At 41.7% G+C, this 27,176-nt stretch overlaps 1 protein-coding gene across 1 annotated transcript; it reads left to right on the top strand.

Moving 5' to 3' along the window:
• Window positions 1-637: 637 nt before the first annotated feature.
• HHLA1 (HHLA1 neighbor of OC90) lies at window positions 638-25,596 on the top strand. Its single transcript, XM_087959010.1, has 10 exons — window positions 638-743; window positions 1,564-1,620; window positions 3,467-3,553; window positions 5,853-6,101; window positions 7,792-8,019; window positions 9,794-9,871; window positions 11,586-11,660; window positions 22,009-22,159; window positions 23,958-24,040; window positions 25,217-25,596. The coding sequence occupies exons 1-10, from the start codon at window positions 638-640 to the stop codon at window positions 25,258-25,260; spliced, it is 1,158 nt and encodes a 385-aa protein (XP_087815136.1). The 3' UTR covers window positions 25,261-25,596.
• The last annotated feature ends 1,580 nt before the right edge of the window (window positions 25,597-27,176 follow it).

The following is a 27,176-nucleotide window of genomic DNA, read 5'->3' as shown; positions in this document are numbered from 1 at the left end:
CTGTGTATGTTCACCCTTCAATGCACCTTGTATCATATAAATACAGCAACATTTATTACATTTTACTGCATTTTTTAAAATCAATACTAGCATGCAAATATATGTTTAATTTTATTGACCATTTACATTTTTATTCCCGTGAGTAGTTGTCATAGGGGCCCCAGTACACTGCTTTGCCCAGGGCCCATAATGCTGTTAAGACGACCCTGAATACTATATGTTTAAGCAGTCTTGAAAATAAATAGAAGGATCTGAACCATGTGAACTAACCTTTGTGTTCAGTGATCCCACAACAGTCTATTTTCCAAGGTGAAAGCAGCAGGCTTAGTCCACAGGTTTTATGCAAACTTGTTTATTGCAACTTATCTCTTAGGTTTTTGAATCCACGCTTTCTCTGCTTCAAAAGTAGAAAGAAAACAGTGGAATTCTTGGTGGTCTCTGAGCTTTGCTGTTTGTCTGCAGATGTCTCATTACCTAACTTGGTGACAACATCAGCACTAATGATATTACCTAGTTGGGTAATGAAATGTCTGCAAGCAAACATCCAAGTTCAGAGATCCTCAATGATTCCACAGTTCAACCCCGAGCTACAGATATTGTCTTCCATGGGAGGAAAGAACAACTTTGGAATGTCAAAATGCTTCTCTTTACTTCCCTAGATTTTACAGCGTTGCTGGTGGACATTGTGGGAAACTCCACTAGTTATCTTACTGAGATTTTCAAGTCGACTTCCATTGTGTCAGGTAAGAATTGTTGCTGTCTCTTTGGCTGATCAACCTTATTCCACATGACTAGATGAAGAAAATGAGGAAGAAGGGAATGTAACTTAGGAAAGAACATTAGGCTGGTGGGGTAAGAAGACCTCATCCCATCCCATCCATCTCTTAGCTCTCTTGGTTTCAATGTTAGTACAATTTTTAATAATATTTTAATTGGTGTAATTTTAACATAAGCCTCCTTGAATTTTATGGAGAATAGCTTTGCACAATAGAATCAAGCCAGCATTCTTTCCAGTCCATACCTCAATCCTTTAACTGTAGAACCAATTGAAAAAAGCAATTTCAGGCCAAATTTCAGGCAAAGACCCTAACCCTCCCCAAAATCATTTCCTTTTGCATTTAGCAATAGCAATAACACTTAGACTTATGTACAGCCCTCCCTAAGCAGTTTACAGAGTCAGCCTATGGCCTCCAACAATCTGGGTCGTCATTTTACCCACCTTGGAAGGATGGAAGGCTGAGTCAACCTTGATCCTGGTGAGATTCAAACTGCCAAATTGCAGGCAGCCGACAGTCAGCAAAAGTAGCCTGCGATACTGCACTCTAATTAACCACTGCGCCACCGTATACATTATAATTATTTGTTTGTTTTTTTGTTATCCCTTGGCGTTAGCAGCATTTTGATTTTAGAACCTTAGAGAGTTAAGGGTTTTGGGTTTGTTTTTGTTTTTTTAGTTTTTTGCTATTTCCTTCCCTATGCGAATTGAAAATTAGCTTCTGTTTGGATTTTAGTTCCAGTTTAAGGAACCTTAAATAAGTTAACAAAACAATTGTCTTCTTTCAGTGAGCCAGAGCAATGATACAGACTGCATCTACATTTGTGTCATATCAGGACGAATAGGTAAACCTGAGATTCTTCTTTGTTCAGGAATGTACTGTTTAGAGTTCAACCTCATATATGTGTGTATGTCTCTTCTTTCTCAATCTACCTCTCTTCCGCCTCCCAGTTATGGATTATACCATTTTACCTAAGCTCAGGAATTGGTTATGTCTTACTTAATGGAAAGAAGGACTAGGGGTGACATGATAGCAGTGTGCCAATATCTCAGGGGCTGCCACAAAGAAGAGGCAGTCAAGCTATTCTCCAAAGCACCTGAAGAGCAGGACAAGAAGCAATGGGTGGAAACTAATCAAGGAGAGAAGCAATTTAGAACTAAGGAGAAATTTCCTGACAGTTAGAACAATTAATCAGTGGAACAACTTGCGTCCAGAAGCTGTGAATGTTCCAACACTGGAAGTTTTTAAGAAGATGTTGGATAACCATTTGTCTGAAGTGGTGTAGAGTTTCTGCCTAAGCAGGGGGTTGGACTAGAAGACCTCCAATGTTCCTTCCAACTCTGTTATTCTGTTAGCTCAAGGTAAATGAGTTTTTGAAGGGAGAGGCTTATTTTGCTCCACTTTGTGTTGTGGATCAATTACATCCCTTCCTGGATTGAGAGGCCGTTTGCTCAATCACTCACCCACATATCACCTCCCATTTGGACTATTGCAAAGGGACTCCCTTTAAAAAAATATCCGGAAGCTTCAGGGGATACAGAATGCAGCTGCATGCACTATCTTGGGTGCTCCAAGGATGGTACCTGGAACTCTTCTGCTCAGTGGTGGGATTCAATTTTTTTTACTACTGGTTCTGTGGGCGTGGCTTGGGGGGCATGCTAGGGGAAGGATCCTGCAAAATGCCCATTCCCTCTCCACCCCACTAACCTGCTTTCCAGCTCCGTTTTCCTGTGCAGGGCAACAAAAGAAGACCTGGCCAATCAGCTGGGACTCATAAGATAGAGAATAGATGGGGGCGGGGCCAGTCAGAGGTGGTATTTGCCGGTTCTCCAAACTACTCAAAATTTCCTCTACCGGTTCTCCAGAACTGGTCAGAACCTGCTGAATACCACCTCTGTCTCTGCTGCATAAGCTGCATTAGGTGCCAGTTTGCTTCCGGGTTCTATTCAAGGTATTGGCAATGACCTTTAAAGCCCTACCTGGCATGGGCCAGGTGACCTGCAGAGCTGTGGCTGCCCCATTTCATCAGCCTGTCCCACCTAGTCAGAGTGGAAAGGTACGCTGTGGATTCCATCAATGAAAGAACTCCAACTGGTGGGGCCCAGGAAGAGAGCCTTCTTTTGTCATATGCCCCTGTCCTGAGCAGAGGTGGTATTCAGCAGGTTCTGACCAGCTCTGGAGAACCGGTAGCGGACATTTTGAGTAGTTCGGAGAACCGGCCAATACCGCCTCTGACTGGAGATTTTACAGTATCCTTTCCCTGCCACGCTCACCAAGCCACGCCCACAGAACCGGTAGTAAACCATTTTTTGAATCCCACCTGTGGTAGGCCCCCACTGTCCTCGTCTCTCTGAAATGCTTGAAGACCTACCTCTGCTGACACACTTGGAGCCCACAGAGCAGCACATCATTTATCATCTATCCTCTATTCCCCATCTGGATATAAACATAGATATACAGTAGATATAGATTATAAATGTAGATATAGATATACGGTGTTAAATTTTGCAAAGGTAAGGATATTTTGTTTGCTCTGGATTATGGGGAATCAAAGTTTTTCAACCTTGTCATGCTCAGGTTACTGTTACAGGCAACTTCAGTGCAGTGATCTGATCACTAGCTATAGTTGTCACTGAACCAAAAGCAATGGTGATATTTTCATCTCCCCACACTTTTTTTTTTCTCCATAGGCAGAAATCTTACCAATCTATGGGAAGCAATAGAGAAATCTCCTATAGTCAACTACACTTTTTCCGGTAACATATCAGACTTCTTGGGTGAGTATATGTGACAGAAGGTCGCCTGGAGTTACAGGAGGGAGGGGCTAGAGAGCAAAGGGACAACAGAGTTTAGAACAGGGGTCTCAAACACAATTTACCTGGGGGCCACTGGAGGCAGAGTCTGGGTGAGGCTGGGCCGCACATAGAAGTGTTTAGCCAGCTAGCGACGCATGGAGAACGCATTAATATTATACTTTCATATCACGGTTGGGGGCCACAGGATATCGGACTGCGGGCCGCAATTGGCCCGCGGGCCGCGAGAATGAGACCTCTGGTTTAGAATGACTGGTGGGCAGGAAGAGAGCAAGATTGGACCCTCCCTAGCAATTCACAGAGCATATCTATAGTTATTGTAGATTTATTGCTTTAGTCTGGCAAGATTCTGTCTGTAAGCAAACAACTATAAAGCACAAATGAAGGTGAATATATATGTCCCAGGATCATGTTGCAGGATCCAATCTGGGTGGGTCACTGGGACCAAAGGTTTTGTCTTCTGAGCTTTCAGACTTGTGTTGAAGCCCCTCTCTCTAGCTCTAGCACGAGCCTAGAAAATGGGCTCCAGCATGAAGATGGGCTCCAGCATGAGCCTGAAAGCTGAGAAGCCAAAGCCTCTGGTCCCACTGACCAACCAAGATTGGATCCTGCAACTATAAAGCAGTTAATCAGAAGTAACTCCATGTGTCACTCTTAGTTCTTTGGGTCTAACATTATGCCCTGAATATGTTAATTCAGAAGAGAGAGTTACTGAGCAATGAAAACAGGGATTAGAGTAGACCATGGCTGCATGTTCATTGGAGCCAGTTCTGACATTTGATAGAGGGAAATAGCAGTCAACAGCATGCAATAGTTGTTGCATGTCATAAAATGTTATTACAGGTCTCTCTTTTTTAACTATCAGGGATATACAAATGAACCTTTTCTTTCTCGAAAGTTGAATAAATTGATCTCTGTATTTTTAAAAAGTCCTTATATTAAAGTTTATGTTAAGATAAAAACACAAAAAGAAACAATAGAAAATTAAGAGAAGGAAAAACAAGGGTCTGGAAAGAAAGAAAGAAAGAAAGAAAGAAAGAAAGAAAGAAAGAAAGAAAGAAAGAAAGAAGGAAGGAAGGAAGGAAGGAAGGAAGGAAGGAAGGAAGGAAGGAAGGAAGGAAGGAAGGAAGGAAGGAAAGAAAGAAAGAAAGAAAGGTGACATCTGACTTTTTTAAATGCAGTAGATTACAAAAAGAATCTCAGTTTTATATTAAAGCTTTATATTTCTCCACATTTCAAGCCATTTCTAGAACAGCAAAACCATTCTAATAATCAAAACCTAAAATCAAAATTTTCATTTTTCCCCCCATTTGAGGAAAAAGTCCAGAAGCTCAGGTTTTTTTCAGTTTCACAGTTTGACTTGGGTGAAATAAAGTCAGAATTTTACACCAAATTTTGAATTATTCCGCTTAGAGAGAGAAATAAGAAAATGGAATTAAGATGTGGACAAGGAATAAGAACAATAACAACAAAAAGCTGGTGCCACCCCAAAAATGAATATTCTGGGCTAGACACATACCTAACTTTACAAATATGATTTTTCTGCAGCAGGTTCTTCTATTTTCTCCCAGATTTCTAGAAAGTCTAAACGTTAATCAGACGCTCTTTTGAAATTGATGGTCAGCTTTTGTTCCTTGGTTTCCTCTGGAAGATCTGCTCATATTTTAAAATAACTTAGGTCCAATAGGAGGAGCTGAAATAATTTGATTGTTGTACACATGACGGACATTTTCTTGCTCTTCAGAAAATATATATCCACATTGACTAGCTGGCTGGCATGTAAGCTGATTTCAACTGGCCAGCTGTAAATACTAGGGTTTGTAGCCTTCATACTTACAACATGTCAACACTCCTCACATGCAACCACTGTTTTTCCATACTCCATTTAGTAATAGCCATAAAGTTTTATCCCTTCCTGCCTCCATCCATACATCTATCATCCCTCCATCCCTCATTCATGGGCTACAAATGTTCACAAGATTGCCGATCTAATGATGGTGGAAGAATAGGAAGACACCTCCTGGACACAAGCTAGTGAAACAACAGGCTAATCAATTTATTAGCAATCTTACATTTTGTTTGGGGACAGAATTGTCTGCTTTTCTGTAGTTCATCCTATCAACATTTAGCCTATTAAGCATGTCAAGTGGTATCCCTAGAGATCTAATATCCATGTACAGCCTTTATATACAATCAATGGGAATATATGAGTGTGAAGCTGAAACGTATTCCACAAACAATAAATTTGTTTAACATCTTTCAGCTTCAAAGTTGTCTACCTGGACACAAACTGGTGCCTTGAAGGAAGACTCGTTATTGACCAAGCAGCCAAATTGGCTGAAGCCTGGAAAAGCAAAAGGGCCAGAAGTTCCATTGGTACAAGCTTCCTGGTGGCTGAAGACCAACGCTTCCAAAGAATCTGGTCCTTCATCTGCTAAAACAACCTTGGCAAAGTCTTCTGCTGCTGCTATAGAAGTCTCCAGCACTTCGTCAAGATTTCTGCCAGCTCATAGTGAGTTCTGTATAGGCTACATACTTCATCTTTTTTTAACGACCCCATAACCCCTTGCGGGGTGGAGTCTGCACAAGTGAATGGAGCTAAAAGAGTATTTAATGGCCGGATGCCCTTCCTATCACCAATGTGGAGTTTTGTTCAGCAGATATATTCTCAGTTGTGCCCAGAGAGAGAAATATCTGCCTCTACCTAGGATTGAACTCACAGTCTCCTGATTGTGACGCGATAGCTCCACCTCTAGGCCAACTGCACCATTCTTATATAGGCTATGTAGTTTTGTGGTATGAATTTGATAATTTCAACCAATCGATCACAGTGTCAACTCATGAAATATGTCTATGGTTTTTTTAGAGTTGCCAACAGAAAGGGAGGGGGGAGCAGTGGACAACTTGCATTCCATGGATGTTTTCAAAGAAGTTTCTAGGTGACCGAAGTTTCTGCCACACAAAACTTCTAACTGGAGAGAATGATTGATGACTCTTGGCTATGAATGTGTCCCATTGGAGAATATGAATTATGATACACCCAGGGGGTGGGGATCAAGGTTGACAATGAATGATGTGTCTCAGGGTTGGCTACACCCAGGCAGCGCCGGCATGTTTACTCCTAATAAATCTTCTTTAAGTTTTGAAAATCTGGCTAGAGACTCATGTTTTAAATGGGGGTAACTGCCCGAGCCCTGACACATAGACTGCTCAAACCGTCCCTGACTTCATGCGGTATAATATTATCACATTTATTTTAAGGGATTTTACTTGCTTAAGATAATGTTTATTCCAGTCTTCCGTTTATTTAGAATACATTCAAAACGGCATATAAGTATATTGTATGTGAAAGCCAATTTGATGAAAGCATCAGCTTAGAAATCAGAAGCGTCTGAGTTTTAGTCCTGCCCTGTTAGCCTAAGGAAGGAGGAAATGGCAAACCCCTCCTGAAAAACTTCACCAAGAAAATTGCAGGGATTCTTGTCTCCAAGAATCAGATACAGTTGAACAGAAGGCAAGAAATGTATCTCCAAACTGGATTGCAAGATCATCTCAAGTTTAGAGTTTGTGACTTCCAGCTAAGATCCAGCTAAGAGAAGGGGTTAAAAGTGGGTTGGTTGTAAGTGTGGCTTACTGGCCAAAATGTGCCCAAACTAACAACAGTCTATACTTTATCTTAATAACAAAAATAATATGAGAATTAATGAATGTCATGATGGATGTCAGAGGTCAATATCTATGGGCCCCTCTGATGATGCCCATGGTTTGCAGAACATTTCAATTTGGAATGTCATAGGAGTATATGATAAAAATATGTATTGAACTGAAAGAAAAAGAAGAATTATCTTTCTGTGAGACTTAAAAAAAAGAAAAGAAGGGAGAGATATTGACTAGATGACCTACAAGGTTCCTTCCAACTCTTTAACCTGTTAATCTGTTAAATATAATAGATCTGAATCAAGGTGATATCATCCTATGGAGTTTAGTTAAAGAATATTGGCAAGGAAGTGAAGTTATATGTTTGATTGCAATAGGACCATGCATTCAAACCAATGAAATCTCTTCCTTCCCAAGAAAGTTATCAAACATAAAAGCACATCACATTTTACTCCAGGAGCTACAAACCTCTTTAAGTCAATCATAAATGTTCCATTAGAAGCTCTGTTGATGCATGCTCTTTTCTTTCTTTTTTTTTTCTCCAGCCCAAAGGATACCTTTACAAGCTAAGACCATTGTTGTGAAAGAGGATGAAACAATCCCACAACGGCTCACAATATGGCAAAACTCTGCTACTCTGAAAAGTTTTCCAGATCCTTCTCCCCAGATCTCATCTTGGTTGCAGACAAATGCTTCAGTGGGATCTAACATTGCTCCTACCCAACCATCTTTGATCCAATCAGACTTTCTATCTATGACCCAGCCAGCACCAAGTGAGCGTTCAAAGTCTGGAAATATTCAGTATTTCAGCTTTCTTGTTCATTGCCAAGTTACCAAGCTTTTTTCCTCCATTCCTTTCCTTTCCTTTCCTTTCCTTTCCTTTCCTTTCCTTTCCTTTCCTTTCCTTTCCTTTCCTTTCCTTTCCTTTCCTTTCCTTTTTCCTTTCCTTTTTGTATCTTTGAGTCATTGTTGACCCCTGGCAACTGGCTGGAAAAGTCCTTGAAATATTCTTAGCAGTATTTTTGGAAGTGGTTTGTCATTGCTTGCTTCCTAGTGTTAAGAGAAAAGGACTGGTCCAAAATGATCCAGCTGGCTTTTATGCCTAAGGCAAGACTAGAACTCACGGTCTCCTGGTGGTTGGCCCAAGGTCATCCAGCTAGCTGTCATGCCTAAGGCAAGACTAGAACTCACAGTCTCCTGGTGATCGGCCCAAGGTCATCCAACTGGCTTTCATGCCAAAGGCGAGACTAGAACTCACAGTCTCCTGGTGATCGGCTCAAAGTCACCCAGCTGGCTTCTGTTCTGACCAAGGCTTCCTGAGACTGTAATGAAGAACACACTTAGTTAAAACAAACCTTGTTTTATTTCAATGCTGGGAATTATTTTCATTCCCAGCCAGTAATGAGTCCCAAACAGTCCCTTCAGGATAAGATCCCACCTTTCTCTCCTTTCTCTCCTTTGAATTGCTGCCAACAGCTAGAGCACCAAATGAATTATAAAAAAACAACAAAGTACAAAGTCCACACAGAGCTTCAAGGATTAATCCAAACAGAACGAACAACTTTGCTTCCTGCAAAGGTTTCGTCACCTTTGCCTGTCCTTTATATCTTATGGGAGGGACAGTCACCTCCCAGCCTTACTCCCGAGTCACCCCTTTTGTTTCAGCTGCTCTTGCCTTCTAGCAGCTCTGCACACACGCACACTTGGGAACTGGCTTTCCTGGGTCCTCTGCCTTGCTGCCAACGGGGTCCGGAGGCAGCACCCCACTCCCAGATGGTCCTGGCCCCATCTCTGCATTGGACACAGGACCCTCGTCCGAGTCCTCTCCAGACTCCCTGACTGGTCCCCGTTCTCCCCCAATGTCCGATTCCACTGCTGTCTGCACAGTCTGCCAGCGAATCACAACAGCTTCGTGCCTAAGAGGAACTAGAACTCCCAGCCACCTGCTTTCTAGCCCGATGCCTTAACCACTACACCAAACTGCCATTCTTTCATTTGGTTTAATGTCATTCATTCACTTTCCTTCCCCTGCCAGTTTCTTTTTCCTGAGTATTCATATTTGCGATCCTCAGCTCTTAGGGAAACACACAATAAATGGGGCAATGCCACCTGCAGGGATAACCAAGTTTAGTTATTCGATGACACCTCTCAATTGAAATGACCCAACTTATGTAGATAAAACTGGAGGAATTTCATTCCTTGAAAAAGTTGGAGAGCAAATTCATCTCTTGATAGTATTTATTTTGACAGTAAGTGAAGCATGAAGTAATGAATCCTAGACTATGGAAATAAACTTTCCATTCAGCCAACCAATGTTATTTTTTTTTTAATAAAGCTTTTAAGCCTTTAAGAATATGCACAGAAAGTTTTTTTTAAGAGAGACTTCATTTCATGCAAACGGAAAATCCTTTTAGGGTATCGAAGCTCAAGAGCCACACGTTCTTTTTAACCCAGGTTTCCCCCTTATTGTAACTAGTCTTCTAGAATTTAAATTTCATTTTGATTAATTGAGATCAAACTAATGATTTTATTATTCAATATTAATAGCAATGGGCATTCTTTCTCCATTGGCTTCTCCATCTACAGAAGAAAAACCACTTGCCTTGAAGCCTCATCCTCCTTCTAGTAAGTTGCAACTGTTATGTGTCATACTGTGTAGTATTCTGTTGGTCTCTGGAATGTCACAGAGAAGAGGGGATTGACTGATTCCCCAAAGCATCTGAGGCAGGGGTGGGCTTCAAATTTTTTTAGCAAAGGTGTCAGGTACTGAACCTTTCCCCCTTCAATCGAAAAGAATGAACTGCTGAAAACAAGATGTTTCAAAAGGAATCCTTTATTGAAAAGAGATGATTCCAGCACGGTTCAAAGCAGAATCTAAATGCTCCCAGGCATGCAGTAATAGACATGGGGAGTTACGACCCCTCCCCTTATCTAGATGTGCATTGAGTCAAACAAAGAACCAACATGTTAATTCCCCCCTCCCCTTCTCTGAGAACCTATCTTTTGAAGAGTTCCCAGGGAGTATCTTCCGGAGCTGGAATTTTTATGGTCCCTTCTCCGCTTGCTGTCTCTTCAAGAGGTGACAAGTTTCTGAACACCGGGCTTCAATCCTCCAGTTGTATATCATTCAATATAAGATTTAATATTTTCAGGTTACATCAAAAGGATTACTTGTACCAACTCCCCCGCCTGCCTGGTTGCTGGATGGAAATAGCCTAGTTGACCTCCTGCAACATGGTGGCAGCAGGGGGGTGGCTTTTTGCCCTCCCCAGGGTCCGGAGGCTTTCCTTGAGCCTACGGGAGGGTGAAAATGGCCTCCCTGCGCTCTGGAGGCTCTCTGGAAGCCGGAAATGGGCCTATTTCTGGCTTTCCCAAACTCCCAGGAGGCCCGTTTTTCGCCCTCCCGGAGCCTTCATATGAACCCTGCACTTGTCTGCATCCAAAATGGTGGACTCCTGGGAGGGGTGGGGTGGGCGGGGCCAACCAGGAGTGGGATTTGGGGGTTCTCTGAAAACTGCACAGAATCTTAGCTAGGGGCTTTCCTGAACCCCTGTGAACCCCCAGCACCCCCACCTCTGATCTGAGGGTAGGATATGAAGTAACGAGTGGATACTCGTGAAAGAGAGATCCAACCCGGAAGTAAGAAGAAATTTTCTGACAGTGACAGCAATTAATCCATGGACTAGCTTGCTTCCCAGACATTGGAGTTTTCCAAAATAGAATGCATAATCATTTGAACGGGATGATATAAGGATGCTTGTCTTGTTTTGGGATGGGTAACTTCATACTTCCGGTTCATTTGTTCCAGAAATGAACCAAAGATGGAGACATATATAGAGAACGTGGTTCGGCTTCCTGTGCATGAAGGACAATATTGTGCTAACCAGTGGTGGGGTTCAAAATTTTTGACTACTGGTTCTGTGGGCGTGGCTTCGTGGGCATGGTGTGACTTGGTGGGTGTGGCTTGATAGGTGTGGCAAGGGAAGGGTGCTGTAAAATCTCCATTCCCTCCCCACTCCTGGGGAAAGGTTACTGCAAAATCCCCATTCCCTCCCCACCCCACTAACCTGCTTTCCAGCTCCGTTCTCCTGTGCAGGGCAACCAAAGAAGACCCAGCCGATCAGCTGGGACTCGGGAGGCAGAGAAGAGATGGGGGGGCGAAGCCAGTCAGAGGTGGGATTTGCCAGTTCGCTGAACTACTCAAAATGTCCGCAACAGAACCTGCTGAATACCACCTCTGGTGCTAACCCATAACTGTAGTTTTAGTGGAACTTCCGCTAAAGCAATGCAATTCACAATCCGTTCTTACTAATGTGTTATCTTCTGATTCTCCTTTCAGTGACAAGAAATACACCCTTACCTGTGACATTGTCACCAAGGCCTAACAGCGACAACTTATCAAAGGTGAATTCCAGTAAGTACTTTTCTTCTGAGCCACCAAACGTGGCATACATCTGGAGGATTGTTGTGCAGTGTTCTTACAGTCTCCAAACATGAAAAAAATACACCCTGATGCAGAAAAAAATTGCATCCCACCTGCTATTTTCACCTCTCAGTTTCCACATTTCACATTCATTCCTTTTGTTCTGAGCTTCTCGTTCGTTCCTGCCTCTTCTCCTTTTGTTCTGAGTGGGACTACTAAAAACATTTCAAGCTTCTAATCCTTAAGCTTATGATCTGCACCCGTGATATTAACTTTTTTTGAGATACGGCCTTGCTTTACTGCTTTTCAGCTGCCAAAGAAAAATGAAATTTTGTTCTAATGTGGATTTGAGCCTGGAAATAGCTTTTAATTCCACCCGGCATCTCCACTTGTTCTGATGGCTAACCTGATCAACAGGATTGGAAGAAAACAGATGAAAAACCTGTTTTAAAAAGTTTACAATCCCTTCCTTTAAAGGGCAAAAATGCATGCCTGGTCCATATTACAGGTAGTCCTCGACTTATGACCACTATTGAGCCCAAAATTTGAGTTGTAAAATGAGACATTTGTTAAGTGAATTTTGCCCCATTTTATAAGCTTTCTTGCCACGGTTGTTAAGTGAATCATAGCAGTTGTAACATTACTAACACGGCTGTTAAGTGAATCTGGCTTCTACATCAGATGCCAAGTGTCATGACCCTGTTGGAATCTGATTCTGAGGGTGAGGTCGAGCAGCCGACAGGGAGTGGGAGTGTGGCTCCGGTGGCTGTGGAAGAAACTGGGGAAGGGCACAGTCCGGCTGGGCATTCCGAGGAACCCAGGGCCACCCCCTCTTCATCCTAAGGCATGCAGGGAGGAATGGAGAAGGGAGCAACGTGAGTTATGGGGGTTACGGGGGAGAAAAGGGCCCTGATTCCCTTCATTAGCAGCAGCTGGGAAAACAGGATTTAAAAAGGGCATTTGCGCACAGCAACTTGCTGGAAGGAAGGTGTGAATTATCTTTGCTTGTCAAGTCTTATCTAGGTTCCTGCGTCCTACCAACTGTGTGTGTTTTGTTATCTTTTGAAGTCTGCAATTCCTTATCCTGCCCTGTGTCGTTAATTGCTGCAGCATGGTTTGTGTTGGTTTTTATTTATAATTTATATGTACTTTGGGTTCGGACTGAATTTCTTCCCTTTAAAAACTGTTCTTGGGAGAGTTTTTTTTTTATCCAGCTGATGATAACTGGACATTGGGGGCCAAGTTGGAGGTATTAAAGGGACTTTACTTACTTTTGTGACTTTGTTGCTTTTGTGCCACGCCTTGGGTCATCAGACCAAGCATCTGAATTTTGATCATGTGACCACGGGGATGCTACAATGGTCATCTCTGTGAAAAGCAGTTGTAAGGCATGTCTTTCTCTGCCATTGTAACTTTGAATGGTCACTAAACAAATTGTTGGGAATCAAAGACCACCATATATTTCTGAAGCAGGACCATTGGTGAAGGAAACCGACGAAAGAAGATAATATGCTAATAATATTGTAAGAGATTCAGGGCAAAAATACACACTAGCATATAAGACACTCCTGTTGCGGTGTGTATCTGCATTGCTATAGCACAGGGGTGTCAAATTCAAGGCCCAGGGGCTGGATCTGGCCCAGGGGTTGCTTAGAACCGGCCTGTGGGGCCAGCCTGGGAATAGCAAAGGAGAGGCCCACAGTGCCTCTGCTAGCAAAAATGGGGCATGGATGGATGTGGCTGGCCCCCACGCAGCCCATTTTGGGTCCCTGTGTAGTCCATTTTTGGCCCCCTTGTGCCCCGTTTTGGCCTGCAGGAAGCTGTCTATCTCCCCCAGCCAGCCCATGGAGGACAACTACAATGCTGATTTTTCCCTCCAAGAAATCCAGTTTGACACCCTTTGCTGTAGCAGGACACCTCTAGAAAAAGCAGTCAGGAAAAACTGCACACATTTCAAGCAAACGTCTTCCCTGCATCTGTGTATGGAGATTCTCTATGATCCAGGTCAGTAGTCGCCAACCGGTGGGCTGGGGATCACTGTTAGTCTGTGAGAAAATTTTGGTTGTCTGCAGAGAAATGTCTCCCCCAAACCACCCACCCCCAAAGCAATTAATCCAGGGTGCTCGGAAACACAAGGCTGCACCGCCTACATGGCCCGCCTACCCTCTGGCCCCCAACCTTCAGCCAAGTGCAAACCTTACCTTGCGTAGGGCCATGCGAGATGGAACTGGAAGGTAAGACCAATGGTGGGGAGAGGAAATTTGCCCTGGGGTGGCTTGCTGACGTTGGTGGGAAAGTCAGTCCTATATTCCAGAGCTGCAGTAGTCACAGGACTGGCCCTTTGGTCATCCTGGAGCAGCTGCTTCTCCACCTGGGTGCACTGGCCTGCCATGGAGGGGAGGAGCAGCTGCTCCGGGATGACCAAAGGGCCAGTCCTGTGACTACTGCAGCTCTGGAATATGGGACCGACTTTCTCACCAATATCAGCAAGCTACCGTCAGTCAAAATTCATTTAGTGGTCCGCAGGATTTAAAATTATGTGTTTGGTGATCCCTGAGATCCAAAAGGTTGGTGACCCTTGATCCAGGTCATGGTTGTGCCAAAGGTGCTTTTTTTCCAAGAGGCAACCGAACTTTCTTCTTTTTCTTTGAAGACGTTTCGCTCCTCATCCAAGAAGGTTCTTCAGAGCCGCTTAGGTTGAATTTAGTGGAAACGGCTGAATTCTCTGGGCCGAAGAGGGGAGATAAAAAGATCGGGTGTCAAATTCTTTGCATAATTGCATTCTTCAATCCGCTGACCCTATTAGCTCATATTCCCTTGAGGTTGTCTCTGCAAGGTTGGGCCTTTGAAAATGGTCCCTTTGAGTAGCATCTTCTCCCTTCCATCTCTTCATCACAAAGCCACCGAGCCTCGCCGGCAAATCTACACTCTTAACCTGGAAGATTCTATTTCAAGCAACTCATTGATCTGAAAGCTGAGCCTTTGACTGCCGGCTTTCCTTATTTTTTGCTTTTCTTGGAATGGGCAAAATTTACCCTCAGCAATTACTTAACAGAGAGTCAGGTGGTGCAGCCATCCTGGCACAAAGCTGGCACAATGGCAACAGCTTTAAAAAAAAAATCATTTCTCTCTTAATTTAAATATCTTAAATATCCCACCTTTATTATTTTTAGAAATAGCTCGGGGAATGGACATATCTAAATATGCATTTCTCCTCCTATTTTCCCCACAGCTCTACAACCCTGGTAGGCGGGTTGGGCTGAGACAGACTGGCCCAAAGTCACCCAGCAGGCTTTCATGCCCAAGGTGGGACTAGAATTTATGGTCTCCTAGTGATTGGCCCAAAGTCACCCAGCTGCCTTTCATGCTTAAGGTATGACCAGAACTCACAATGTCCTGGTGATTGGCCCAAAGTCATCCAGTCAGCTTTCATGCCTAAGGCAAGACTAGAACTCACGGTCTCCTGGTTTCTAGCCTGATGCCCTAACCCCGTGATGGCGAACCTATGGCACGTGTGCCACAGGTGTTACGCAGAGCCATTTATGCAGGCACATGAGCCCCAGCCAAAGTTACCTGCACTGTGCATGTGCACACCTCCCAGCTGATTTTTGGCTTGTTTGAGGCCTTTTTCCACCTCTGCAGCCTCGGGGAGGCCAAAAAATGGGCCTTCTCGAAATACCAGAAGTAATGAAACCGGAAGTGATGAAACCGGAAGTGCTGAAATGGGCCCGTTTTTTGGCCTCCAAAGGCTGCAGAGGCTTCCCTCAAGCCCCCCCGGGAGGGTGAAAACAGCCTCCTCCCCCAGGCTCCAGAGGCCCTCCGGAGGCCCCAGAGGCTTCCCTCGAGCCTCAGGGAGGCCAAATATCAGCTGGGAGATGCGTGCATGTGCAGTACAGGTAAGGGAGTGGGGCGTGTGTTGCGTGTGCATGCGCAGGAGGACCGGGCACATTGCTTTCTGGGTGCTGCAATTTGAGTACACGCGTGTGACTGCGCACGCAATTTTCAGCATGGGAGCCCCAAAAGGTTAGCCACCACGGTCCTAACTTCTAGATCAAACTCAGTCGCTTGCTGGAAATGCTGACTCCCTACACATGAGTGGATCTTATTTCCCAGAGTTCTTGGCAATGGCCGTGGCTCAATTGGAGAGTTCTAGGAATCCAAATTTACACAATTGGAGGATATCAGGGTGGAGACCATTAATTTAGAGTATAGATAGTTCTCGCTTAATGACCAGCAACTTCAGCCACCATTCAAAATTAAGAGAGACCTCCCTCCAAAGGTACTTATGACTGATTTTGAATTTCTCACACCCACTCCTCTGCCTATGGGTACATGATTGCTTTCTGGCATTTGACTCGCATTTATGGCTGTTTGCAGCCTACAGTCCTGTAAGATTTTTGCTGGTGTATTTGTTGCGGTGTTCACTTAATGACCATGGCATTAAAAAAAAAAAACCAACAACAACCATGGTGTTTGTTTCATGGCCACCACCAAATTGTAAAATTGATCATGGTCACATGTTGACTTGCGTAATGATGGCTCTGAGTTACGACTGTAATTCCGGGATCAAATATAGTTGTAAGTCAAACACGTTACAGTTATAATACCTGTAATACCTGTAACTGATATGTGTTGCAGAACTGGCTGATAGGCTGAATTCACTCTCCTATTGCATAATATCTATGCAATAAATAATCTGTAAGGTATATTGGTATTGAAGGTAGATTATGAAGATTTAGGTTGGGGCACGAGTCTGTTCTGCTTTAAGTACCCTGTACTTCTTTTGCATTGAATGGACATCCTGCAAAATTGCCCATATGGTTTTGTTAATTTTCCCATGGATGCTCTGGAATGTGTAAATGGTGTTGGGAAGGGGGAAAGGTAGGCTGGATTTTGGCAGGCTGATCAGAAAAATAAGGAACCAACCAACCAACCATCTCAAATTCCAGTTGAGACCAACCAACTGGTCTCAAATTCATTCAGAGCTGAATTTCTAATGTGAAATTTAAACAGTCTTGGGTTGATAGGAGTAAAAATTCATCTTTTCTGCCACTACGGCATAGGGAGGTTGTTTATGGAAAACACGGGGCAGAGTGAATTAGTACTATTAAGGTTGCAGTAATATTCAAATTCCCTAAAAATTAGCTCTGCCAAGCTTAAGGGTCTTGAACAAGGATTTTCGAACAGAAGATTCTACTGTATTGCAAGGTTTAATTTGACTGGACTGTACCTCTTATTCCATGATTGGATTGTTGCATGATTTTATAGAGTCAATGACATGATTTATAGATCATTTCTGTGGATAACTAGCTTGTGGAGTAGAATGTATGGCCTGCCTTGATAGGAGCAGAAATAACAACTGGAACCATTAGGTGAATTCTGCCACATTGTCTTGCTATTTGCTTTCAAGCTCAATAAACATCTTGTATTCCTTGACTTTCAACCTGCCCCCAGCCCCTTTCTTGTGACCTCTGGAGCTCCTCAAAAATTCAGGTGAATACCACCATGCCAATCCTGCCTCTTTCATTAATGACCATCCCATGCCTGCTGTGGGTCTGAGGCCACTGTTCTGGAAGTCCAACCTTTGATAGAAGTAAGGACACCCATCACTGTAGAAAAATAAAAGTCTGAAGATTGGAGATTGGAGACAGAAGGTTGCCCTCCTTCTGCCAAATTTGGAATTTTACAGAATGTTACAATCCCAGAATTGAAGACACCGTTGAGGTCATTGAATCCAACTCTTTGTTTAGTGCAAGGATCCAAATGAAAGCATCTCTGATGCTTTCAATAGATGTGTTGATGTCAACACACCCACTGAATGGTGTCCACCAACTCTTTGGCTCATTGGCTTCACTATTGAATTGCCATTAAAGCTAGGAAGTTTTTCAAACCATCTATCAAATCTGTTTCCTGTAATCTCAATCTGATATGCAGTAGTGTCTTGATCTCTGAAATGGTCAGCTGCTGTCAGCAAGGAATTGTGGGAGTTGTCGTCCTAGCCGTATAGAGAGCATCGGGTTGCCTGCTCTTGACTTGGAAAATTAAGTAGATCTACTGATTAAGGGGAGATACTGCTTAAAATAACAGCAAGTTCTCTTCCACCTATATTGTTTAAAAGTAAGAATGAAGACATACATGCAGGAATGAAAAGCACTGTAGAAAAAGTAGCCTCAACCCCAAAGGCCAACTATAAGGAAATGGTCTTAGTGGGTTGACCCCATGGAGATGGTCAGGGAATAACAGAAAACCATAGGGAGTTTCTACTTCTGGCTTTTAAAGGTGTTCCCCTGAGACTTCCACCAGGACCAAAAGATTGATCAAATATTGGAGATGAAAGCAAGAATTGAGAAGTCTTTTTTTAGTGCTTGGACTTGGTAGTAGGTATACATTTTCTTCTCAACAATTTCCTTGTTCGTTTTGGCTTTCTTCCACTGAAGCATATAACTTGCTCATTGCTGGCACATGACTTTTTAATTTTAAGCAGGCGATGAGGGATGGAGAGTTGGAAAAAGAATAGGGCCATTGTCCCTAGAAGTGGCCCAGCCATACCTGACCATCTCACCCCTGAAGTATGAGGAAATGATATATTATTATTTTTTTTCTGCCTGGCTTCAGTTCAAGAATGTGACAGAAAATGGAGTGGTTTTGGGAGCCAGGCATCTCCTCACCTTCAGGATAAAGCTGTCTATTTCTTTCTTTCACCAGGAGAGATTCTTGAAGAGATATAATAGAATGGAATAGAATGGAAAGGAATGGAATGGAATAGAGTAGAGTAGAGTAGAGTAGAGTAGAGTAGAGTAGAGTAGAGTAGAGTAGAGTAGAGTAGAGTAGAGTAGAGTAGAGGAGAAGAGAAGAGAAGAGAAGAGAAGAGAAGAGAAGAGAATAACAGAGTTGGAAGGGACCTTGGAGGTCTTCTAGTCCAACCCCCTGCTGAGGCAGGAAACCCTACACCACTTCAGACAAATGGTTATCCAACATCTTTTAAAAAACTTCTAGTGTTGGAGCATTCACAACTTCTGGAGATGTTGAAGGTCCCATGAGATATTTCTTCCTTTTCCCCCAAAGACTTTATAAGCTTCAGTTCTTTTACTGTGATTGAATCCAAATCCCATCTTGAAAAGAGAACAGTCCAACACAACGGACTTTACATTCATAATATTATACTCAACATATTAAAACCAAGGAAATCTGTGTTTTTGTCATCATTTCAGGAATGACTGGCCTTCGTGGACTCTTCTGAATGTATGTCACATGTATGGTAACAACTACAGATAGTCCTCAATGTACGACCACAATTGAGCCCAAAATTTCAGTTGCTAAACGTTACAGCTGTTAAGTGAGTTTTGTCCCATTTTGCAACCTTGCTTGCCACCTTGCTTTTAAATGAACCAGTCAGTGCAGTTCTTAAGTTAGTCACCCGGTCGTTAAGTGAATCTGGCTTCTCATTGACTTCACTTGTCAGAGGGTCACAAAAGGTGATCATGTGACCCCCAAGACACTCAACACCAATAAGACCAAGGAGCTTATAGTGGACTATAGAAGAATAGAATAGAATAGAATTTTTTATTGGCCAAGTGTGATTGGACACACAAGGAATTTGTCTTGGTGTAAATACTCTCACTATACATAAAGAAAAGGTACATTCGTTAAGAATCAAGAATCATAACATACAACACTTAATGATAGTCATAGGGCACAATCAACAATCAAATCATACTAGGAAACGGTCAATATAAATCGTAAGGATACAAGCAACAGATCAGACACCCAGCCCTTGCTTATCAATAGAGACTGAGGAGAGCAAGTGGCCAGTTTTAAGTTTTTGGGTGTTACCCTAAAAGAGGACCTGACTTGGGGTGCTCACATTGCAGCACTGGTCAAAAGGGCACAGCAGATTATACTACCTGAGTCTTCTCAGAAAACAACAACTGAATGGAAAACTCTGGTGACCTTCTACCGCTGCACCATAGAGAGTATCTTAACTTACTGCACCTCTGTATGGTTTGCCAATTGCACAGTGGCAGATAGGACAGCACTCCAGAGGGTTAATGTCATTGCCCAGAAGATCATTGGTTGCCCTCTCCCCTCTTTGGAAGAGCTTTATAGCTCCCGCTGCCTTAAGAAAGTTCAAAACATTCTCAAAGATCCATCTCATCCTGGACACCCCCTTTTTTTGAACTATTACGGTACAGGATAATAAAAACAAGGACAAATAGGCTGAAAAACAGCTTCTATCCCAGGGCAGTAACTCTACTGAATTCTACTGTATAGTGCAATATGAATGCAATATCAGGGGTTTTCAATTCAAGGTATAGAATGTGAAGGATGTGTGTTTGTGTTTATTTTCATAATCATAATGTACACTGAAGATGGTATCTAATTTTGTTGTACGAGGTGCAATGACAATAAAGTAAAGTAAACTAAACTGTCATAAGTATGAACCAGTTGCCAAGTGCCTGGATTTTGTTCCCACGATCATTAGGATACTGCAACGGTCATAAGTGTGAAAAATGGTCATAAGTCACTTTTTCAGTGCCATTGCAACTTTGAACAGTCATTAAACGAACGGTTGTAAGTTGAGGACTACCTGCAAAGGCAAATTGTATTTGTTTTTGTTTTTTTTTAATTAACAATAAATTGCTGGTGTTATTGAATGCTTTAAATAGGTCATTTGCAAGAGGCGAAAGTAGAAGTTGTAGATATCTGTTTGCTTCAAGGCAAGAAGTGACTAAAAACCTAAATTTTGGTTTTAGCTTCCTGCCTGTAGAGTTTGGATTCAAAAAGATGATTTCCAATGCTCACTTTGGTACATTGCTCAGTTTAAATTAAAACAAGGAAGAGTTTCAGTTTCTGATTTACTCCTCAGAGCTCAGTTTGCTTCCCGTTTAAATTTTGCAAAAAACTCTGAGGTAAGTTCATCCAGGGAGTAACGACCCAACCAAGGTCACACCATCGATAGATCTGAGACCCTTCTAGCCCCTTCCCCTGACAGCTTGTCGAGTATTGTATGTGATTCTTTATCCTGAATCTGGTTTCCCTCTTCTGCTGTAATTAGATGCCATTTTCTATTAATTTCATGGCTCCTTCTGACAGCTCAGGCATATGTCGTCAGCTCTTCATTACTTGGGGGGACAACACTTCCCTACCTCTCTCTGATCATGTAACTGGTTCAAAGTCATGAAGAATGCTAAGCATGATTCCTGAGGGAATCCAATCTCCCAGCTCAAGAGGAAAAAAAAAAAGAGTTGACTTTTGATAAGGCTCAACTTCCAAGAGCAGAGAGGGAGAAAGTTTGAGATTGGAGGAAGGTTCAGTTCCTCCTAAGTGTAAGGGGATATTATTTGGGTTACCAAAGGGATCAATCATCAGGAAACGATTTCTTGGAGAAAGATCAGTTAGCTTACAAAACTGATGAGAATTTGGGTTGTCATCGGTGGTACGTTAATTTGGGAGTTCCAAAGGTGCTTTTCCAAAAGGCAACTGGACTTTCAATGTTTTTTCTTGAAGATGTTTTACTTCTCATCAAAGAAGGCTTCCTCAGTTCTGAGTGAATGATGGAGAATGGAAGGATTTATATCATCTGATCATTAGCCCTCTTCCTGAGAGTCATTGAGGCCACTTGAGGGGGTTTATTTGTGCCCTCAGAGACACCTGAATAATGCAAATGGGAACTGAGAATCTCCATAGATGTTAATTGGGGAGGAAACCTCAGGTTGTTTAAGGGGACTTATTAATTTATGGAAGTTAGGCGGGCAGAGGAATGTAGTTGAACCTAAGGAGGGGATTGTTTAGGTGCCCGCCTGTTTCACGTGTGCATTGTGGACAAAGAAAGGGGGTGAGGGTTCCTAACAGGACAAGTTACAAAACTTTCTGACTGATTTATTTTACGTTTTTTATTGAACGTCGGTATCTGCTTTCTCATTTTCCGTAGTTTATGAACGGGTTGGGGGGGGGGGGGGGGGGAGGAGGAAACCTTATTGGATGCAATAGAAAATTTTAAATGACTATTTTTTAAAAAAATATTTAACATTATTTGGAATTAATGACGAAATCATATTTCTTTAATGCAATTTCATAGGAGCCATAATAGAGCAATTTCACAACTTAGTCACAGAAATCTCCACTTAGATGTTATGTAAAAAGTTGATTTCCCAGGATGGTTGTGTGGTGTGGTGTTGGCAATTTAAAACAAAACTCTAGAACATTGATTTTCTCTGTGCAAAAACACATTCTTTCTTTAAATAAAAGTACTCAGGTGTGCCAACAAATCTCTTATTACACAGTAGTAAAATGTCAATCCCATGGATTATTTTGGGATTACATACTTTTTTCCCCCTAGAATGCACACAGGTCATCAAAAAAGGCAATTTTGTGACTGTGCCACCCCTCACGGTTCAAAAGCTGAATCCTTGCGTGATGGAGTTGTGCAAGTTTTATCAACGGTGCTTCTGTACCAGAGACCGGAGTTACTCAAGGGATCACACTATGAGGTAAATCTAAAAATGGTTTCATGTACGTTCGTAGTTAGGAATCTAGATATTACAAGTTGTGTAGCTTCTCACAAGGGAGCTTTGTTTTGGTGAAGAGTTGAGTGATACTCTCCTTCCAAGCTGATGCTTGAAGCAAGAGAGGTCCATGTTTTACAGAAGAAAGCCAATCCCCCATGTTGGTTTCTGGATCTTTATAGTCTCTCCTAAACTCTACTTCCCCATCTTTTCTTATGAAACTTTGGTGAGATTGCCACAATGCGTGTCCTTTACCAGCAGCTAGCTTTGGTGATCACCATTGGACAACACCTTCTCTTGCATGTTCTCACCCTCAAGCATCAGGAAACTTCTAGCATCTTCTAGAGTTCCCCAACCATGATGTTCCAAACTAGACCAATGAGGCAGACATGTCACTTCAATAACGAGTGGGTGATAGATGAAGATACCAGAAGTCATCGAATGACCCCAAAGATGGTTCTTCAGAGGAAAATTCATCCTTCTGGTGAACCCCAATTATCTCAAACAGGCTCAGCACATATGAGGGAAGAATGTTTCCTTGAGTTTACATGAAAAAAATTCTAGACAAATCATTAGATATTTCTGCACCTGATTTCTGGGTCTAGAAATGTGAGGAGAGGGAACAGGACATCAGTTGAATTTGGCTACTTTAGATTTAATTTTATGGGTTTAATACAATGGCCTCCTTAAAAGGGATCTCATCAGATTTAAGGAATGGGCATTAACAGAACAAACGTGATTCATATTTAATAAGTAGAAATCAAACTTCAGGATCAGACAATTTCTTGGATCTATTTATTCATCCATTTACTTAGTTTTACAGATGTTAATATACCACCCCACTTCGGAGAGTGTGGATTACAATGTTGCACAAGTAAAACCAGTAAGAATTAATAATAAAACCATCAAATATATGAAGATAGCCCAGTCCAATCCACCACCCATACTATCAGGAACAGAATGTTATGACTCTGCAAAGAAGTAAATAGGATATCAAGATATGAATATCTGGGAATGCACAACAATGAACAATTCTGCTTCCCATATATTCAAAAAACATGTGATAATAGATACCTTGTTCTTCCCTACCTAATATGTTTTTTGTCAGCCATATTCTGTGTGCAACAGTCAGACACCTTGGTTCTTGTGTGAGATAATTTCATAGAGGAGAAGCAACAGTTGATGATTGTTCTCTATTCTCCTTATTTCGCATTTGAATACACAGCTGAATTTTAGCCTGGTAGAAATATAACTAAATTTTGTTGCAGGGATCTGTAAGATTAATCTCATTGGTTATTTTCTTCTTGGATTTTTAATTTTTTTTTTTTTTTGGGGGGGGGAGTGCAAAACAGCTAAGTTTCTAAACCCAGTGTTCCTTGTTTTTGAATTTATCACCCAATAAATTTATTGTGACCTTAGCAAGGAATTACCATATAGGTTTTCATCTCAGAAGCAATAGAATAGGAGAAATAACAAGGCCTCAGAGAGAATACAGGAAATATAAAATGAACTTCTGTTCCAATAAAATCTATTAGGGAGTTAAAAGCAAAGGAAGCGTCGAAGCTGTAGTTTCAGTAGCCCTGGAATAAGAATTGACTTGGAGAAGTCCTTAAGATTTTGTATTTCTTATTGCTCAGTCTTGAAAACAATGTTTTGGAAGTCAATTTTTGGAAGTCAAGTATGTTTGCTACTTTAATTTCAGACATCAGCTGAGGATTTCAATCCATGAATACACGATTCAAAATATATCCTGTTCATCTATTGATATTGGTTTACATTTTAGGTACTGCATTCAAAACTATCCATGGTTCTTTAAAAATGCAGCATTTATTTGTGAAAAGGTCAAGAGATCAACTTATTCTAAGAGTAAGTAGACATCCCATCTGGTCTATTTCTGTGGGATTTTGCTCAATGCCCATTGCAACTATGTCCTCTTAAGTGTATCCTCTTAAGTATGTCCTCTTAAGAAATCTACCAGTTAATAAACTATCTCAAACTTTTCTTTAATTTTTCAACTTTCTACCACCAAGTTTTGGCAGAAGAATGGGAAAATGGGAAGATGAAAAATCTTAATTTTCCCAATGATTGTTTGTGAGTAACTTGACCCCTTGACTGCACTTTTGACATGTTCAAGTCATTGAAGTCATTTTGTAGAGGGAGAAGGTGGAGAGCCACCATAGAGCCAGGTATGGTGGGATTCATAACGAAGCTTCATATTAAAGCTTCATTTGTGGAAGTATGAAGGTTTATGAAGTCTGTGGAGTTCTTGGCACTCTTTCAGCTTGTTTTCTTGCAGACATTTCATTACCCAACAAGGTAATATCACCAATGTTAGAAGGGAAGGGAATTTGTTCTCTGTTTATCTACCAGTGACTTGCTCTGTCAGTGTTGGTGGGAGTGCTTTTGGTGGGTTCCTTAATTAGATTGTTACTTATTGTTTGATTGTCTGAATAGACATTTCCTTGATTGGGGTATTGTTTACTGCTTGATTGTTTTTCTGGAATTAATCCTGGTATTAATCTCTACTTATCTGGGTGTTGACTGCTGGTGTTTTGGTCTTTTGTTTCCTTTTTAGATGGTTTTATTGTCTTTTTTGAATGGTATGTAGCTGTTATTTATCTCTACATGCCCGTTGATCGCTGATTTGTCTGAGGCTTCCAGAAATTCTCTAGCATTTTTGTACCTAGGCTGGTCTAGAATGCTCAGTTTCCCCTTTGACATTATGATTAGGTTTGTCCATGTCTGCTGAAATTAAGGAGTTTTCAATAAACAAACCATCCAATAATAAACTGCATCCTAATCACTACCCAAGAACACTCCCATCAATGTTGATAAGGCAAACTTTATATAAACAGAGCAAACCCCACTTCCTTCTAACACTGATGATGTTGCCTAGTTGGGTAATGAAACACCTACAAGAAAACAACCAAGCTCAGTCAGCACCAAGGTACTTGGTTTAACCCTGAACAATAAATATTCTCTTCTGTCTAAGTATGAATTTCTTCATCTGCATTGAACTGTCCTTTCTTTTTTCCCCCCCAGCATTGAAACAGAAGTGCCTTAAATATATTTGTAAATCCATCTGATCTCCAAGAGGAATTGTTGAGAACAAGGCAACATGGAAGAAGTCCACAGCTTTATTCCATCATCCAGTGTGAGAACGCGCGCACACACACACAAACACACACACACACACACACAGAGACCCCTAACAGAAATGGAAAAAGAAGATTTTCCTTGAATGGCAGGATCTTCTTGCTTGCACACTGATTAAACAAAGTTAGTAATGAATAGAAGGTGACATTCACAAGAAGAAATTTACCTGAAATGAAAAGTTATAATAATTATTGTTATATTTCCTAAAGAATGTTCCATAGCTTGTTAGTGAATGTAAATTGCTGGACCCTTAATTGTTTGAAACAACAGGGAGACAAATTTGAAATTAAAAATGTAAGAATTACATCGTAGTTCTGTCTTCACTTTAACAAGAAATATGTGATAAGATTACTGCTGTTTATTTCTTTACTGATATTTTGTGTTACTTTGGGATGTCAAAGCTCAATTTAAGGTTCTCCCTTATTGATGAGTAAACCAGTTTGACATTCCATCTTTATAGATTTACAGCACAGATTGAAATGGTTGACTGTAAGAGCTCGCCAGAAGAATTCCATGCTGAAAGATGGGATGCTTGGATGCACCTTTTGGTCTTTTCATAACTAAAATGAGAGGGAAATCCTGCACTTTATAGGGTTTCAGAGGTAGTCCTCATCTTACAACAGTTTGTTTAGTGACTGTTCAAAGTTACGGCACTAAAAAAAGCAAGTTTACGACCGTTTTTCACACTTACGACCGTTGCTACATCCCCATGGTCAAGTGATCAATATTCATAGGCTTGGCAACTGACTCGTATTTATGATGGTTGCAGTGTCCCGGGGTCATGTGAGCCTCTTTTGTGACCTTCTGAGAAGCAAAGTCAAGATGCACTTAACAACCATGTCATTAACTGAACAATTGTGATGATTCACTTAACAACGGTGGCAAGAAAGGTCGAAAAATGAAGCAAAAATTCATTTAACAAATGTTTCACTTAGCAATGGAAATTTTGGGTTCAATTGTGGTCGTAAGTCGAGGACCACCTGTTTTTCACTTGCATTGTCTTCTTTGAAAGTTTTTGGGAAGCAATTTCTTTTCTATTACGCCTACTAGAAATAATTTAGAAGGGGAAAAAAAACCACAGGGAATTATTTTTTCGATGGAACAGTTTGTAGAAGCATTTACCTCAGAACAATTTACCTTGTTCTGAGAAACAAACCTTGACAATTTTAGGATGGATGAACTCTCAGAATTCCCCAGGTCTTTTTGCTAAGAAAATGTTCTTTTTCTTCAAAAGACCCAAATCTTGTGGGCTGTCTTTTGAATATCCTTCCTCACATTATAAACTTTCCCTCCTCTAAAATATTTTGTGCTCTGCAAAAATTAAGGGATCCTCAGGTCTATACACAAACTTTGTAGGAGTTCAATATTATATATTGAATATTATATATTCAATATTCAATATATATATTCAATATATTATATATTCAATATTGTATACATGTATATGCGTTTGAGTACACTTCCATGCATCCACAGCTCAGAGATGGTATTCAGCAGGTTCTGACCGGTTCTGGAGAACCGGTACTGGACATTTTGAGACTGGTCCCATCCCCCTCTATTCTCTGCTCCTGAGTCCCAGCTGACCAGCTGGGTTGTCTTTTGTTGCCCTACACAGGAGAATGGAGCTGGAAAGCAGGCTAGTGGGGTGGGGAGGGAATGGGGATTTTACAATAACCTTTGCCCAGGAGTGGGGAGGGAATGGAGATTTTGCAGTATCCTTCCCCTCCTACGCTCACCAAGCCAAGCCCACAAAACCAGTAGTAAAAAATCCCACCACTGCCACAGCTAGTCCTTAACTTACGACTGGTCGCTCAGCAATAAGAAAAAGGGACTTATCATATGATCC

The sequence above is a fragment of the Notechis scutatus genome, chromosome 3 (assembly GCF_049901735.1).
Source record: "Notechis scutatus isolate UNSWTSFEM ecotype Mainland chromosome 3, rNotScu1.2, whole genome shotgun sequence".
NCBI lineage: Eukaryota > Metazoa > Chordata > Lepidosauria > Squamata > Elapidae > Notechis > Notechis scutatus.
This window is presented reverse-complemented; position numbering and strand designations above follow the sequence as displayed.

Coding starts and splice junctions, on each gene's coding strand:
- HHLA1 (XM_087959010.1), top strand. CDS start 638: ATGCTTCTCTTTACTTCCCTAGATTTTACAGCGTTGCTGGTGGACATT. Junction 6,102..7,791: donor AAGATTTCTGCCAGCTCATA/GTGAGTTCTGTA, acceptor TTTTTTCTCCAG/CCCAAAGGATACCTTTACAA. Junction 9,872..11,585: donor GAAGCCTCATCCTCCTTCTA/GTAAGTTGCAAC, acceptor TTCTCCTTTCAG/TGACAAGAAATACACCCTTA.